General features: G+C 31.9%; 3 protein-coding genes across 3 annotated transcripts; 2 read left to right on the forward strand and 1 right to left on the reverse strand.

Annotated features, from left to right (window-relative positions):
* Positions 1-2,499: 2,499 nt before the first annotated feature.
* Positions 2,500-4,600, reverse strand: LOC11407145 (peroxidase P7). The gene is made up of 3 exons (XM_003596669.4): positions 4,325-4,600; positions 4,047-4,238; positions 2,500-3,235 (listed from the first exon to the last, which is right to left on the reverse strand). Exons 1-3 carry the CDS (start codon positions 4,532-4,534, stop codon positions 2,681-2,683), a joined length of 957 nt encoding a protein of 318 aa, XP_003596717.1. The 5' UTR covers positions 4,535-4,600; the 3' UTR covers positions 2,500-2,680.
* Positions 4,601-7,951: 3,351 nt separating this feature from the next.
* On the forward strand, positions 7,952-9,193 carry LOC112419444 (uncharacterized). The gene has a single exon (XM_024777135.1). The coding sequence runs from the start codon at positions 7,952-7,954 to the stop codon at positions 9,191-9,193; it is 1,242 nt and encodes a 413-aa protein (XP_024632903.1).
* A 762-nt stretch (positions 9,194-9,955) lies between these two features.
* Positions 9,956-10,561, forward strand: LOC112419445 (uncharacterized). Its single transcript, XM_024777136.1, has one exon. It carries the CDS (start codon positions 9,956-9,958, stop codon positions 10,559-10,561), a length of 606 nt encoding a protein of 201 aa, XP_024632904.1.
* The last annotated feature ends 7,068 nt before the right edge of the window (positions 10,562-17,629 follow it).

The following is a 17,629-nucleotide window of genomic DNA, read 5'->3' on the forward strand; positions in this document are numbered from 1 at the left end:
TACAGTCCAAAGCGATACGTCAAAATAAAAGATGTTCAAATAGTTAAGCACCAAAGATCTACTTTTGAACAACTCGAACGTGCAAGTTCTTCCGTGACTTTTCGAGATCAAAGATGAGCTTACCACCTTCTTCCATCACACCAATCAACTTTCGTACGGCTCAATGATATAGGAAAGAATGAACCAAATATAAAAACTATTACAACTTTAGGATTACTCACAAAAACTAAAATAACCCACATGCATAAAAAAAAATCAACTACACTACCAGAACCTAAAATAACAATTGTGTCAAAACCTTACCATAACAAAGAAAGATTTTTCTACAGTCATGCAACACAATAATTTCTGGTACATAATTCACTAACAATTGAAAAAAAAAAAGAAAAAAAAAACCCTTAAAATGCAGAATCGTGAAAAAAGGAATAAAAGTATATATGATGAAGTAAAAACTAAAACAGTGTCGAAAAGTGAACCCCTCAAACCATAAAAATCAGTCAACTCAAGTCATGCATGGTCTAAGAACCATGAAAAAATAAAGAAAATGACCTCTTATGAAGAAGAAAGTGAAACATTGTTCCCAGCTGAACTTAGATACGGCAAATGTTTTTTACGATCTAAAAGTTACTTTAAAACAAAGTTAAAATAAAGGCCTTTAAGAAAGAAACTAAAGTTGTTTGTTTTCTTTATTTTTTTAGTTTTAAAGCTACTTTTAAGTTAAATGTTGTTTGGAAAAATATTGTACAAACTTTGAATTTTTTTTTTTTTATGGTGTCCGGGGTTCGAACCCCGGACTTGGCATATATTTATGAATTGTTCTTATCATCTGAGCTAAACTCACGAGGGCAAAACTTTGAATTTATTATGAATGAAAATAATAAATAAATAAAATGTTTAAAATACTTTCTGAAGGCTAAAAATGTTAAAAAATAAAAGATATTTTTTTTTACAAAGACTACATTTACGCAATAACGTTTATTTTGTGTAACATGAATACAAATCTGTATCATCATATAAATGACTTGTTAAATATATTTTTTTTTTGTGGTGGCCAGAGTTTAAACCCCGGACCTTGCATCTATTATGCATTGTCCCTATCAACTGAGCCAAACTCACGAGGATACTTGTTAAATATTTGAATAGGAGAAACAATTTAAGGAGTCTGAAATAATAACATAAATAATATCAAAATAGTTGGTTTTTTCTATTTCAATTATACTCTATAACTAATTTCATTATAAGAATATCATATTTTTTTGTGTCTTTCAAAAAGATAAGAATTTATATTATATGATATTATATTTGTTACATTGTTGGTGTCATGGAAACATATGTTTGTTTTTTTGAATAAGAAAAATATATGCATAGTTTGTTAATTACAATATAAAGGTGCAAAATATATATATATATATATATATATATATATATATATATATATATATATATATAAAAGTATAATTTTTTTAGGCATCTAGACTTTTTTTGAAGAAAAGACATCTACAATTTTACTTTTAATTAAAATCAAAATTTTATAAAAATAATCATACGCATTATGCAACACCAAAAAATATTATACGCATTAGGGTAACAAAAAAACATACAAACATAAGGTATTACTCTAAACACTAATGTGTGTGTGTGTGTGTATTTGCGAGTTTGAAAAGGAAAATAAAAATATTTGGTATCATTAGATGACAGTGTGAATAAAAATATTTGTGATGATTAAACTATATTAAAATTAAATATATAAGTGGTAAAAAGATAATAAAATTCCTTTGAAAAAAGATAATAAAATTAAATGGAACGGTTCAAAAAAAATAAAGTTAAATGGAAAAAAATTGAAATATAATATTAAAAAATAAAAAAAAGGTTCTAGCGTGAGTTGAAGAGAGGTGCTTGTGAAATAAATTATTGAGAAGTAGGTTTTTAAAGTAACATTCAAGAAATTTTGGCCAAAGCTCATTCTATTCAATTTTATGCATTCAAAAATATATATATATTTTTTTTAGTAAGTATTTAATTGATACTGTGTTTGACCTAACTTCTCCTTAAAGATGTAGAGAAGTTGGAAAAAAGCCGGGTCAAACGATATTTTAATCTTCCACAACGACAATGTAGAAGCAACTGAATTCAGGAGAAAAAATTGAAAAATAGTTAAAAACATAAAAATTGGAAAATAGTTAAAAGTTATTAAAAATATAAAATTATAAAATAATTTTAAAAAATTGATAAGGGACAAAATGGTAAAATGCACCCATAAAAAGGTGAGGTGGCAACAACCACATCCCACCAAATATGAAATTACAAAAATGCCCCTCTTAGGGGCAAAATGGTAAAATTATAGGGAATTAATTTTTATATATAGTAAGTAGATATTAACATTTTTTTTTATCTTTTACTATAAAAATAACTTTAATACAAATTAAACACTCATATTTTAATAAATGTTTATCCAAACAGAGGCACAATTGAGAAATAAGAAAAAACAATGCAACAACATTTGAATCCAACACAAAACTAGCATTTTCCATTCATTGATTTAAGTAAGACAAACAACATATATATTTGTGGAACTACAAACATTGAAACTATCAAATTAAAGTAGCATCAACAATACTACAATTGCCAATGTGTCCAAGATCTAGTCAACCTTTATGACTTTGATTATCTAATTAATCAATTAGTTCACAAGCCTGCAATTCTTTCTAATCTCCCCATTAGTCCCAGTTAGAGGACTAATTCTACTCATCTTCACCATAGCAGCTGCAAAGTCTCTTTTAAAAGCAATATTATTTCTACTATAAGTCCTAACCAAAGAAACTTGAGAACCAACACCATTGAAAAGAGCTTGATCAGAATGAAGAAGTCCTTTATTAGCAACAAGGTCATTATAGTAATTGTTGTCAAAAGTAACTGGAGAGACAGAATCAAGAGGTGCCAAATTTATGTCACCACCAGAAGTAGGACAATTTGATTTTCTTAAGGTTGCAAAGTTTGTGTCAATGTTGGTTTCGTTGTATATACGAGTTCTGAAAAATTGACATTCTGCTTGACCTATGGTGTGTGCACCAGAAAGGACAGTAAGGTCATTTAATGTTAGACCTTTGTTTCTAAACATGGTAGTGAGTGTGGATAGGTCAGAAGATGGTCCTGGAATTTGGCTATTTGCTGCACTTTGACTTGCTGTTCTTGCATCTCTTCTTCCAAGTGGTACTACCCATGAAGGACCTCCAAGCTACAAAATAAATTAATTATTGAGATTAAGAAAGTCATGATGAATCAAAACTAGTATAAAGCACCATAAGACTATAGTTTATATTTGGTATTTGTATTTTGTACTTGCTTTTTTGGAATGGATATATATAACTAAAAAATAGAATTAGCAATTAAATTTAGAGAAAATAAATAAAATTCATCTAATTCTCTCATCATTAAATTTAATCATATAATTAGAGAAATTTATTAAAAACACTCAAGTCTTGCATATAATAAAGATAAAATTTGATTAGAGTTATAAACAGTGACGTCCATCATCTTATAAACTGCTTTTACACAAATGAATTAAACTCAATATAATAGTGTTAAACATGAGGCATTAATTGTATTGAGAAAAAAAAAGTCAAGTCAAATAAAATAAGATCGGACTAAAGTTTAAATAAGTGTCACCTTTCATCTTATAATAATAAAACCGTTTAGATAATTTCCTTTTTAGTATAATGAGTGATTTGACTGCGATCTTTGATAAAGAGACATGGTTGACAAAAGACTGGTTGTATATTGTGATACTTCTGTTTTTTTTTTTTTTTTCATATATAATTTGATCATGTTGTATTATGTGATGCATCATTGTCCAAAATATCTATTTTATCTTGAGGGTCCCATAAAATAACAAGAGTTGACACGATGACGATCTAAAATATGTGAGAAAAGGTTAAAAGAGGTTTGGGGGACATGGTTTGAAAACAAGTCCCATACCAAACACTTATAGAAATAAAAAATAAAACAAAACTCTTAAAGAAAAATGAAGAAAGAAATGGGTGACTAACCAGAGCAATTCCATCTCTAGTTGCAAGTGCAAGAATATCAGCACAAGAGACAGTGGCACTGCAAGCAGCTTCAACACTAGTTTTAATTGCATCAATCACTTCAAAACCCCTAGCTGAATTTTTGTTAGGTCCAGCATTTTTCTCACCGGTAAATGTGGAAGTGTCATCCAATAAGATTGATCCATCACATCCCTACAAAATTAGCAAATAAATTGACATGTTAATGTCTAATGCAAATAAACAAATTATTTTTCAACATTATCTTAAAGTGGACTTACATTTACAAAGCAATCATGGAAGAACAAACGAAGTATAGAAGCACCAATTCGAGCTTCATTATTGATAGCTTTGGTCATTTCCCTGCGCACAATGGTTTGAAGGCTAGGGCAAGTTGTACCATAGAAGTTATTAACAAGTTGTGCATTGGTAGAACAAGCTAAGAGAGAAAAAATAGAGAGTGTAACAAATAGTTTGTTTAAGGTCGCCATTCAATATAAAATTATCTATTTTGATTTAAGCTACGAATGAGAGAAGTTATGGAAATGTTAGGATTAATTGTGAAGAAGCAAATGAAAGACTAAGCAATAATATATAGAGAGAGGAAATTGTATAGGTCATTATTGTGACGGTGCATGCATACAAAAGAGATTGATAATAGTCAGAAAGAAAAGATATGAAAATGATAATTTGTCCCAAAGTTTCAAATTTGTCTGCTCAATACGCGCTTTATGTTTTCTTTTTATGTTTACTTTTTGGGAGGAACTAGTGGAGGAAACTTGTGAGATAAAGAGAATACAATGGTTACCCATTACTTGACTTACCCTAAAAAATTAAACAAAGGAAAAAAGCTGCAAATAATGGAAGATAGTGTAGTAACAAAAGGGGGAAAAGATTAAAGTATGAAGTAGTCGTTGCTGGGTAGAAAATGGAAAAAACCAATGTATTAAGCAATGGTTAAAATTCTCGTTTGAGTTGGTTGATTAAACTGCGAATGGATCGATTCATATGAGAATCGAGTAGTTTATCGGTTGGTTTAATTTCAGTTAGATTGTAAGATGGTTGAAATGATTCAGATGCGGATTTTGATTGGTTTAACCGATTTTTATTTTTTACATTTTAAATTTTTTACCTTTTTATATTTTTCTTCCTAATTTATTTTATCGAAATCACGCGTATTTAAGTTGGTTGAACCAAACTATTTTCTCGATTGCTTCAACTTCTACAAACGCAAAATTGCTTTCCCATGGCCCAAGTGTGGGTTAATCACGCTGCAAAGTTGTTTTTAACTGAATAAAGTTAAATCTTTAAAATTGAGTTTACTTAAAGCAACAAATTATTGTAAAACAAATATGAGTTCGAAATTTTACATTGTTTAGAAATATAGAGGTTTATCATTTTATAAATGAGAAAACTTATAAACACAATATCTTAAAGTTTTTGGTTAAAGATGTGATGTTCAACTTACTTGTTTGATTGTTCTGGATTCAATATTGATGATACTCAAGACTCCTCTCGTGACTATATATACAAAATCAATTATACATATTGCATGTTAATTGTCAGTGTTTCTTTCTTCTATTGTCCTTTGCTTTATTATTGTCCTTCTCAATTATTTTGAAGTTGTTTTCTATGAATGTTTTTAGTTAACGTCGGTATATATAAAACTGCATTAGAAATAGTTAGTCATTTTTAATAAATAAAAAGTTATTTTGATTTCAGAATGTGTGAGAGGTTGTCACTCTAACATGTGATTGTATTAAAATTACAAAAATATATGGAAAATGCCAGTTCTCCTGATAGAAAAACGAATGATTTTTTTTACACTAAATATAATTATCTTAGTTACATTATTGGCAAATTCTATGGTACACCCAATAAATTTGGATGTATCGGTACACCAAGTCGTAAAATTAATAATAAATGAGTTGTTTTTTTGAAGAAAAATAATTATTTCTATCATTGACAACTAAGATAATTAAATTTTATATACCAAAAGTTTCGACGAAATAAAATTTAATTTTTAAGAATTTTTTATTACTCATAACAATGAATATTGATTATTTTTTATGACAAAATGTAAATTTTGTAATATGATCCTTATAACCAATGAAATGATGGTTTTTTTTTATGAAATGATGTTTTCTAAAATATAAATATTGACAAATACCTTTTTATTTCATTAAAGTGATATTTAATTTATATATTTTATGAAACAAGAGTACCGGTACACTTAAAATTGTGAGTGTACCATAGAAGTTCCCTACATCATTACCCTACCATGTTTTCCGCCAAAAACACTGTTACTTGGCTATAAGCATGGCGTGATGCTTTCGGGAAAATTCTCTCGCTATCAATAGCAATGCTCAAAATATATATTACCTAAATGTGTTTTTTATGTACATTTTTATTTTAAAAAGTATAAGGGCAAAACTCATACACACTAGATATACAAAAGTAAAAAATTGTAAGTTTGAATTATCACTCTACATATTAAATTAATATCTCTTCAACTTTATCTTCTCAAATGTATTCATGGAACATTACACGTGCACGTATATATTATGTATATATTTATGTATTGTTTTTTTTTTTTAGGGAATATTTATGTATTGTTGAACAAGTAACTCCAAATATTTCTTATAAAAAAAAACTCCAAATATTTGATTTAGTGGTAAAAAGACTCTTATTAAATTTGAGAAATTTCAGGTTTGAGTATGTCTTTAATAAAATTTAAATATAAATATATTTGTAAGTGTTTTTTTGAATCCAAGGATCTTTCCTTTACACCTGTACCCTCTTTCTAATTTTTTCTAAAAAAAAAAAAAGAAAAAGAAAATAACGTAGCATGTTTACCCATATAATAAAAAGATAGCGTGCCATGCAAAAACTTCCATTATCCATTCAGCATATATAAGTTCTATACTAATAATCATTAACACTATAATAACATTTTATATTGGACCAGTTGTTAGTTTGACAAAGTTATTCACTAGTAGTAGCTGTATGCATGGAAAGCAACTTGATTAGAGTTGAGTTAATTAATTAGTCAAACACATCTTCGTCGTTTTGTTATTTTTTGGAGCTGACAAATTAATATTGCTGAATTTTTCTCTAATCGGTCGCCGACTTATGTCTTGTAAATGGTTTTTTTGGCATATGGTCAAACTCATTCCATTTTTTCCAAGGATCAAAATCATTTCATATACTCCCTCCATTTTAAAATAAATGATTTAGTTGACTATTACATATAACAATATATATCTTTGACCTCTAATATCATTAATCAGGTATTAACAAAAAAATATATGAATTTAATATTGTAAATATATTCATCGAAACAATTCTAATTGAAGCATAATAAAATTAAAGATTTAATATTTATCACTATAGATTGATTTTTCTATCAATAATTTAGTTGAAAATGAGTTGAGTTGAGTCGAACTTAGTTCAACTTGGATCTATATGATAAAAGTTAGATCAATTCAAAACTCAACTCGTATTTATTACGAATTTTCTTTTCAGCTCGAACTCAACTCAATTTAAACTTATTCAAACTTATATACAGCTAAAACTTATATACAACTCAACTCAACTGAATAAAGCTAAAACTGTCATCTTAGAAAGCCTCTCTTCTTTCTATGGCAGGAAGAGTCCAATTAGTTAAATCAGTCATTCAGGGCATGCTCATTCATACAATCTCAATTTATGCTTGGTCTGTTTCCCTTCTCAATGACTTAGAGAAATGCATCAGGAACTTTATTTGGAGTGGAGACATTGATAAAAGAAAGCTTGTGACTGTTTCTTGGAAGATAGTTTGCAGACCTTTTGATGAGGGGGGGGGGGGGGGGGGGGGGGGTCTAGGTCTTAGATCTCTTGTTCATCTCAATGAAGCTAGTAACCTTAGAATGTGTTGGGAGTTGTTGATTTCAGATAAGGAATGGGCCAACTTTCTTAGAGCTAGAATTTTGAAGAATGGTAAGTTTATTTCTTACCATATATATTCCTCTTTGTGGAGGAGTATGAAGTCTGAACTCTTTATTTCTAGTGCTAATTCCACTTGGTTAATTGGTGATGGAACTTTTATTAATTTTTGGAATGACTCTTGGTGTGGGGAACCTTTATCCCATCAACTTCATCTTAATCCGCATATCTCTGGTCACCTTTTTGCCAAGGTTTGTGATTTCATCCATAATGGTAAATGGGAGGTTCCACAGTTTCTACTAGCTTACTTTCCCACTTTGGCTAATCTTGTGTCTCAAGTAACTCTTCCAATGCATCCGACTTCTGATAGATGGATATGGAAACACTCTAACAATGGCGAATTATCTCTTAAAGAAGCTTATGTGTTCAAAGCCTATCATTCTCAGAAGGTTAAGTGGTCAAAAGCTATTTGGTCTTATGACATTCCTCCCTCTAAATCTTTGGTAGCTTGGAGATTTATGCATGGAAAGACTCCCACCGATGATCAACTTGCTTTGAGGGGAGTGTCTTTAGCCTCTATGTGTAGTTGTTACTATAAGGCTCATGAAATTGCCACCCATCTTTTCTTTCATTGCAGTTTTGCCTTTAATTTATGGAGTTGGCTAGCTTCTATTCTCAATATGAGGCTTCAATTCAACACTTTTGAGGATGTTTGGCAATTGACGAATGGAAGATGGTCCCCGCAGTGCAAAGTTGTTATTCAAGCCATTCTTGTCAATATCTTTCATCTTATTTGGTTTGTGAGGAGTCAATCAAGATTCTCACACAAGAAAATTCACTGGAGAGTTGCTATTAATTTGATTATTGCTAATGTTTCTATGTCTGGTAACAATACAAGCAAAGCTGCTTGTAATTCTATAATTGAGTTTAGTATTCTTAAAACTTTTAATATTGCTATTCATCCACCTAAGGCCCCAAAGATCATTGAAGTCTTATGGCTTCCACCTATTTTTGACTGGATTAAATGTAACACAGATGGTGCAACCGGTTGTATCTTCAGAAACAACGAAGCTGAATGTATGGGTTGTTTTGCTCAAAACTTGGGTTTAGGATCCTCTTTATTTGCTGAATTATCAGGAGCCATGCAGGCTATTGAGATTGCTCATAGTAAAGGCTGGTTTAATTTTTGGTTAGAGACTAATTTTTGGTTAAATCTATCTCTTTAGTTCCTTGGAGAATCAGAACTAGATGGACAATTGTCTTTCTCTATCAAGGCAGATGAACTTTTTGATCACACATATTTTTAAGGAAGATAATTGTTGTGTTGATAGATTAGCAAATATTGGTATGTTATGTAATTCTATCTTATGGATGAATGGGATTTACTTACAAGTTAGAGCTGATTACATGAAGGATAGGTTAAACTTACCCTGTTACAGGTTTGTAAATGGTTGAAAGGTTAAGGCTTTATGTCCCCCTTTCTTTTTGGTTTCTTTTTTAATATACAGTTGATGCCTTTTGCATCAACAACCTTATAAAAAAAAAGATACCTCGAATCAAATTAAAAAAAGAAAACACCATTGTAACTCGAGAGACAAAGCCAACTTATCCGATTTAAGTGGGGAAGATAATTGCTCCAAAATCTCTGTTTTTTTATTTTATTTTATTAACGTTTCCCAAACCTCCTATAATCGGTCTCAAAATAACATGAATGGGTATATGCCACGCCATCACCGGAACATGGTAAATTCAGCAATTTGCTCTAGATGCGGTGTCCATGAAGAAACTTTATTTCACTGTTTAAGGGACTTAATTTTTCTGCTGCAATTTGGAACAAAATCGGTTTCTCCTACCAACCTTTCTTCTCCTCCATTTCGATGTCAGATTGGTTGAGGGAAGGATCTAGATGCACGCGTTCAACGGTTTTTCTAGCTGGTTTATGGTGGATTTGGCGGCACCGTAACAACATGTGTCTAGGCAATACAACCATGTCAGAATTCCAGCTCAGTAATAACATCTTCAATTTGGCAGATTCTATCACTAATGCTTTCTGTAAAGCTGAAGGCGCTGCCCCTTCACCTAGGCTGATCCGTTGGAACAATAACAACTGTCGGTGCACTATTTTGAATGTTGATGGCAGCTGTCTCGGTGTTCCCATTCGCGCAGGGTTTGGAGGTGTCTTTCGCGACAACACAGGAACATACATAGCAGGTTATTCGGGCTACATCAGTCATTCTCAGGACACTCTGTTTGCAGAGCTCACAGCTCTTTATCAAGGGTTAAGGTTGGCGGTCAACTTAAATTGTGAGGAATTGGCGTGCTATTCAGACTCCCTTCTTGCAGTCAACCTGATCAATGATGATTTAAATCATTTTCATGTCTATGCTGTTCTCATTCAAAATATCAAAGACATCATGGTTTCTCGTAATTTCAACCTTCATCACTCACTCAGAGAGGGAAATCAGTGTGCAGACTTTATGGCTAAACTTGGAGCATCGAGCGATGTTGAATTGACTCTCCACTCTTCTCCTTCAGAGGACCTGCTGCCTCTGCTTAGGACGGATGAATTAGGAGTTCTCTTTATGAAGCGCTAGCCTCTTTCCTTTTTTCTGCTTTGTTTTAGCCTTGTAACCAAAAAAAAATATGCCACGTTAAAAGTTAGTTATAGCCAAATAAATATATTCCCAGTGTACATGATTGCAGCTTCACTCTACTATTTTATTAAATCTTGCTCCCTAGTGAATATTAAATTTTTGATGTGGGACTATTTTTTTTTTTAACTTCAGACCTTACATATTTAATGCATTATTTAAACCAACTGATTTAAGCTCACGATAATATGTGGGACTCATTAGATTTACCTGTTGGTTTGAAAGTTTGTATGCTAAATGCCATTAACATTTTCAATATGGGACTACTCTTAACCCTTTATATAGAATTGGTTATGTTAACTAATCATGTTTATTTGACCGCAAAGTAAATCCTATGAAGTTAAGCTCTAACTGATTAACTAATTTTATATTTATTAATGATAAATATTAGTCTTGTGTTTTTTATATATTCATTATACACAAATATTTTTCTCGTATTTTTTAAGTTGTTTTGATTTATTTTTCTCAATGTCTAAAATCTGTTTTATTGTTCTCAAACTAAATTGATCCTCGCAAATTTTATAAGGGACTAAAACAAGTCTTCATACAATAAAACTCTTATTTTATTTTAAAATAATAATATGCATTGTCACTTAACTGAAACGGTACATTTGCTCAAACGTATATTTTAATTTTATGAGAAAAGAATGCATATCATTATTTTCAATGATCTATCTTTTCTTAAAAAATAAAAACACAATCAGTAAAAAAATAAAAACACATTTTATTCGGTAAAAAAATGGAATATATTAATACCTACATACTATCCCTCTAGCACAAGGTGTGCGAGAGAGGATAGTCAATAATTACAACAATGTTTAACTGACAAACTAACGATTAACCATTACCTAAACATAAAAATGAGTTCTGGCACCAATCATGAAATAGCTTATAACTTATGAAGTCCGGATACTCCAAAACAAAGACGTACCTGTATCGGATACGTATCGGATACCGATACTCCACAGATACGTACCCACGAAGTATCAGAATTAATTATTTTAATTTAAAAGAATTATTTTTCGGATACTTATATGATACTCCACAGATACACAAAGATATTTATAAGATACTTCACATATACGTATTCTAGAAAAAAGATAAAAGGTAAAAAAGTGAGACAATGTTGTAAAAATTCAGTAGAGATGTATATAATTCAATTTTAGAAATGCATCAATAGAATTATTTCTCGATGAACCACTTAAAATTATGAGTAAACCCTCATTTGGGTTCCTGAAAGTGTACCTCGCTATCAACCACGTCCCTGAATCAAGAAAACGCAAAAAAAACTCCCCGAAAGTCTCTTTCGTTAGTCATTCCCATCCAAAACGTTAACTGAGCGTTAACATTGCTGATCTGGCCATTTTTTCTCCACTTCATGGGCTTACGTGGCAAAAGAGGATATAAAGAGACATGACTGGAATGAAAGTATTGGAAAACATCACTTACAAGCTCATATAAAAGGGAAATAACGTCATTTCCCCCCTCAAAAGTTTATGTTTGTTTCTTCAGCTTCTCTAAAAGTAAACAAAGTGAACCTTGTCTTTGAGCTTCAGCTGGAACCGTCGTTGTGCTTCTTCTCATGAATCTTGCTTCAACTTGTTTAAGGTAATAAAAATATAATCTTTAAGCTCTTTGCATGCTGTTGTTGTGGTTGTTTTGTGTGTAAACTTGTAAGATATGATTAATATGTAAAATAAAGTGGTAATATGAAGATGATTAGCTTTGAACATTATTTATTGTAGTTTATTGTACAAAACAATTATATAATCTTGACATTTTTCATAAAAAACACTTAGGGTTTGATTTGTGTATAACCGTGAGTGTCTAATGGTGTTTAATGGTGTTTATGGTTATGTTTTGATCAGATGGAAGCAAAGGCAACTTTGATTTTGCATCATGGTGGACATTTCATTGCTACTGATGATGATGATTTGGATTATGTTGGAGGGCAGTTTTGTGTGTGGGATGACATATGTACCGATTACATCAACCGTTTTATGCTTGTTGATCTTGTGAAGAGTTGTGCTCGCTATTTTAAGGTATCAAACATTTGGTGTTTGGATTCTGAGTTAGGGTTCAGAAAAGGATTGTTTGAAGTGGTGAGTGACACTAATGTTATTGGGATGGTGAACATTGCTATTAGATCCAACAATGAAGTTCACTTGTATTATGATCATGATGTAGATGATCCTATCATTGTTGATGAAGCTCTAGTAGCATTACTAACTGGTGGTGAAGAAGTTGTTGGTGAGGCTGAGACTGAAGATATTCAAGACCAACATGTTGTGCCTGAAGAAAATGGTGGTGAGGACCAATCTAATGGTGAAGATGTTGTTGGTGAGACTGAGAAAGAAGATATTCAAGACCAACCTAATGTTAAAGAGATACCTGATTTAAATGCTGCTACAACTGATGTTATGTTTGGTGATGACACTGAGGATTCAATGTATTTTCCTTCTAAAACACACACTGAGGATGATGAGTTTGATGATGATTATGAAGCTGAGGAAGGATATGATGTTGAGTTTGATTATTATGATGCTGCTGTGGAAGATGAAAATTCTGGTGATGAGCTTGAGGATGTGGCAGAAAATGATGTTAATGTGCCTATGGATGATGGTAATGTTTCTGCTGAGAATGCTAATGTTCCTATGACAGAAAATTATACTAATGTGAATGTTGATGATGCAAGTGAGAATGATGATATCAACTCATACAAGTCTGAAGAATTAAATAGTCCAATTAGTAATGATGAAGAGGGGAATGAGAGAGAAGTATTCCCTCAGTTTAATCCAGCTGCACAGTTTGGTCAAATACAATTTGAAGTAGGCATGGAGTTTGATACGTTGATGACATTCAAGGATGCTGTGAAAGATTACAACATCTTTTATGGAAGGAACATAAAGTGGGCTAAGAATGACAAAGACAGAGCAAGAGCTAAGTGTGCCCAAGATGAATGCAAATGGGAAATCTATTGTTCATGGAGCAAAGTTAATCAAAGCTTTCAAGTGAAGACTTATTATTTTGAGCATACATGTTGCAGAGGTTTTAAGAACAAGCAAGCAACTAGAAAGTGGGTTGTAAGCAAGCTCCAACATCAAATTAAGATTCAACCAAGCATTACATATAGTGAGTGTTTTGATTACTTGAAGAGGGAGTTTGGTATACATGTCAATGACTCAAAGTTGTTTAGGGAAATTAAAGAGGCTAGAGAATTGGTGGAAGGCAGTCTGAGGGTACAATATGGTAAAGTATGGAATTATTCTCATGAAATAAAGAGGAGCAATCCAAGTTCGTCATGCTTCATAAACACAATACCTATCCCTAATGCCCCTCCTCAATTTCAAAGGATTTATATATGCTTGGATGCTTGTAAAAAAGGTTTCAAGGCTGGGTGTAGGCCCTTTATTGGGCTTGATGGGTGTTTTTTGAAAGGATATTATGGTGGGCAGTTGCTTGCAGCAGTTGGACAAGATGCTAACAACCAAATTTCTGTTATTCCATATGCAATAGTTGATGTTGAAAACAAGGACAATTGGAAGTGGTTTCTCACATTGCTGCATGATGACTTGGGTAATTTCAAGAGCATGGATGAAATTTTATGAGTGACATGCAAAAGGTACGTACTTATCCTATTATATACTGTTTTGAATATTTTAAATAACTTACAGGGATGTAATTGAAAGTAAGTGACTACTTTAGGGGACCACGAGTGAAAATTTATAATTTCTGACTGTGTGTTTTCATGGTAGGGTTTAATACCAGCTATGCAAGAGGTTATGCCTGGTGTTCATCATAGGTATTGTGTTATGCATCTTTGGAGAAATTTCACAAAACAATGGAAGGACAAAGAGCTTAGGGGAGCTGTGTGGGCATGTGTAAAAGCAACTACACCTGCACAGTTCAACTTACATATGGAGAGGGTTAAGAGAAAGTCTGTTAAGGCATGGGAGTATTTGAACAAATGGCCTGTGACATCATGGACAAAATCTCACTTTAGTGAATGGCCCAAAGTTGACAACATAACAAACAACACATGTGAAGTGTTTAATGCTAAGATCTTGAAGTTTAGAGCTCATCATATTCTTACAATGGCTGAAGAGATTAGGTGCTACATCATGAAGACAATGACCACAAACAAGTTGAAACTTGAAAGTCGTCTTGACCCATTGTGTCCAATGCAACAGTCAAGATTGGATAAGGAGAAGCTTGAAAGTAACAAATGGACACCAATCTGGTGTGGGGACAGTGATGGTTATAGGTTTGAGGTCCAAAATTGGCAAGAAAATATGGATGTTAATTTAAGCACTCATACTTGCACTTGTAGGTTTTGGCAATAGACAGGTATGTTTCTGAACACACACTTATATGTTTCTGATTTGGAAATTGTAGATTTCTTATTATGTTAATTAATATTTTAACTTAAGCAATCTTTACTGTGTTAGGTATGTCATGTGCCCATGCTATTGCTGCCATAGCATATAAAAATCAAAAACCTGAAGATTACTGTCATGGATGGTTAACTATAGGAGCTTATAAAGCATCTTATAACTATTTCATTCAGCCATTACAAGGACAAGAGTTTTGGGAAGTAACTTAGTTTATCAAGCCAGTCCCCCCACCAATAAGAAGGCGCATAGGGAGACCTAAGAAGCAAAGAAGGAAAGATGGGAATGAAGATGGTGCTAGTTCAAGCAAGCTCAAGAGAAAGTACCCTGCAATAACTTGTGCAAGGTGTGGTATCCAAGGTCACAATAGCAAAGGGTGTAGCAACTATGGTGTCCCAATTAGGCCTAGAGGTTGGAAATCAAATGATGGTGCAAGTGAGATGGAATACACTGGCTCACAACTAGAAGCTGATTCTCAGGTATTAACTCTCCCAAATAGGCAATTATGTTAATGCATTTGCTTAATTTTGTGCATGACAGTTCTGGTTTTAGGAATTAGGAATGGCATTTGCTTGATTTATAGTGTTTTGGTGTTCCATCTTATAGTGTTTCAAATGATTGATAGTGTTTATTTCACTTATATAGGATATGCATATCCCTGAAGGACCACAAGCTGTACCATTTGTAGCTGGCAATGTGTGGCCATTTGCTGGACCAACTGGAGTTAGGGCTCCACCAATTAGAGGTTCGAGTTCAACATCAAATATGACTTTCATCCCAACACCTGGGCTTAGGCTGAGACAGAGGCAGAATGGACCTAATGTGCCCATGTTTGTGCCACCAAGGAATGGAAACTATCAACCTCCTAGGCACCCTTGAAGAAATGAAGCTTTCTATGTTTTGAAAGGAGATATTATGTGCATTCAATGATTATTGCTCCTTATGTATTTTGGCATGATGAACATGTAGTTTACTTTGATGAATCTTAAATTAGTTTTTTGATGAATCTACAATGAGATAGCTTTCAAAACAAGATATTAGGCAATGCTGGTTATGTCAGCTATCTTCTTTTTGGTTATGTAATGTCTATGACAATGGCTAGCACTTCTACTTTGATCATGTATTGTTCCTCTTATTTCACTATCATATTAAAATATAACTTCTAATATTATGACTATGACTAGCTTCTTTTGTGCAATTGATTTATGTTGTTGAATTCATTCCCAGTATATTGATAATCATTCATTTTGACAAGGTCATGCACAATTGATTCCAAAAATAAACAAACCTTCATTTCATAATATAGTGTTACATAATTTGGTTTCTAAACCTTCATTTCATTACACAATTTATTCCAAGAACCATTGCAAACCTTCATTCTTTATACAAGGTTTTACATACTAATGAAACTACATAAACTAAAGCAAAATACATTGTTCCTCTTATTTCACTTCTTTTGCATTATTATGTTGAAGAATTGCATGATAATAGATGCAAAGACCAAGTACTTCAGCATCCTTAAATCAATGGCCAGAAGTTCCAATTTAGAGTTGAGTCTTGTCTTCCATTTTGCATCAATTGCATTTCCCTTGCCAACCTCTCTCCCATCAAGCAGTCTTTCATTTACAGGCTCTCTTCCATCATTTCTACTTTTGAGTGGGAATCGAACTGGCAAAATCAAGGTTAAATATGGAATGCATTAACCACCACACCATGCCTTCAATTTTGTTACTATTATGATTCTTATTTATTATATTAAATTCAATTGCAAAATGGCACAATAATTCATATTTCTTTTTTATAAAACATTGAAATTCACAATTATTTTTAATGATATATTTCATAATTTTGTTACTGTTTTGCTTCTTATTTTTAATGTTTCAATGATATTTTTCTTAATTTTAGCTTAATGATATATTGCAATTTATATTTAAACTTATATACAATTATTTTTAACACCAAAACATTACACTACCTTGTAAATATTGTTGTGATTAATAGTGTCATACCCCAAATTTTGACTATTTTTCTCTGATTTTACCCCTTTTATTCTTATTTTAAAAGCCAAGAAATTTCGTCGTTTCAGACGAAATTTCGGCAGAGAGGTTAATTTGAAGTACCTCATTTGGTTCCGAAAGGAACAATTTTAATTATGTTTATTATTATTCATTACACCTCTAGTAATTATTGTTATTTCCTTTTATTAGTTAATTCATGTTTCCTTTTTATTAGTCACGTTTCTTTTTTTCTTATGATCTCTTTACTTCCCTTTTGTCACTCACGTGACATGTTTTCTTTTTCTTTAACATTTCAATTGTTTTAAATTTTAGTCCTTAAGTATTTTCTTATTATTATTGTCAAAATTTTGTCCGATAATATCCAAAAAACACAGCTCACAAACAGCTCAAAAACAGGCTGTCATGTTCCTCTCCAAGCAACAAAATTCTGCTCAATTCAGCTCTATAAATACAACCAACAACCACCAGCAAAAGGGGGGCCGAAGTTCACAACAAAAACAGACAACAATTTTCATTCCATTTTTTCTTGCAATCCAAACCTGCAAAAAGAGTTAAATAAAATCCAGTTAACAGAGAACAATTTTCCAGCACCAACTCAATCC

Source organism: Medicago truncatula, chromosome 2 (assembly GCF_003473485.1).
Source record: "Medicago truncatula cultivar Jemalong A17 chromosome 2, MtrunA17r5.0-ANR, whole genome shotgun sequence".
In the NCBI taxonomy this organism is placed as follows: Eukaryota; Viridiplantae; Streptophyta; class Magnoliopsida; order Fabales; family Fabaceae; genus Medicago; species Medicago truncatula.

Coding starts and splice junctions, on each gene's coding strand:
- LOC11407145 (XM_003596669.4), bottom strand. CDS start 4,534: ATGGCGACCTTAAACAAACTATTTGTTACACTCTCTATTTTTTCTCTC. Junction 4,239..4,324: donor TCCATGATTGCTTTGTAAAT/GTAAGTCCACTT, acceptor CTAATTTTGTAG/GGATGTGATGGATCAATCTT. Junction 3,236..4,046: donor CTAGAGATGGAATTGCTCTG/GTTAGTCACCCA, acceptor TTTATTTTGTAG/CTTGGAGGTCCTTCATGGGT.
- LOC112419444 (XM_024777135.1), top strand. CDS start 7,952: ATGTGTTGGGAGTTGTTGATTTCAGATAAGGAATGGGCCAACTTTCTT.
- LOC112419445 (XM_024777136.1), top strand. CDS start 9,956: ATGTCAGAATTCCAGCTCAGTAATAACATCTTCAATTTGGCAGATTCT.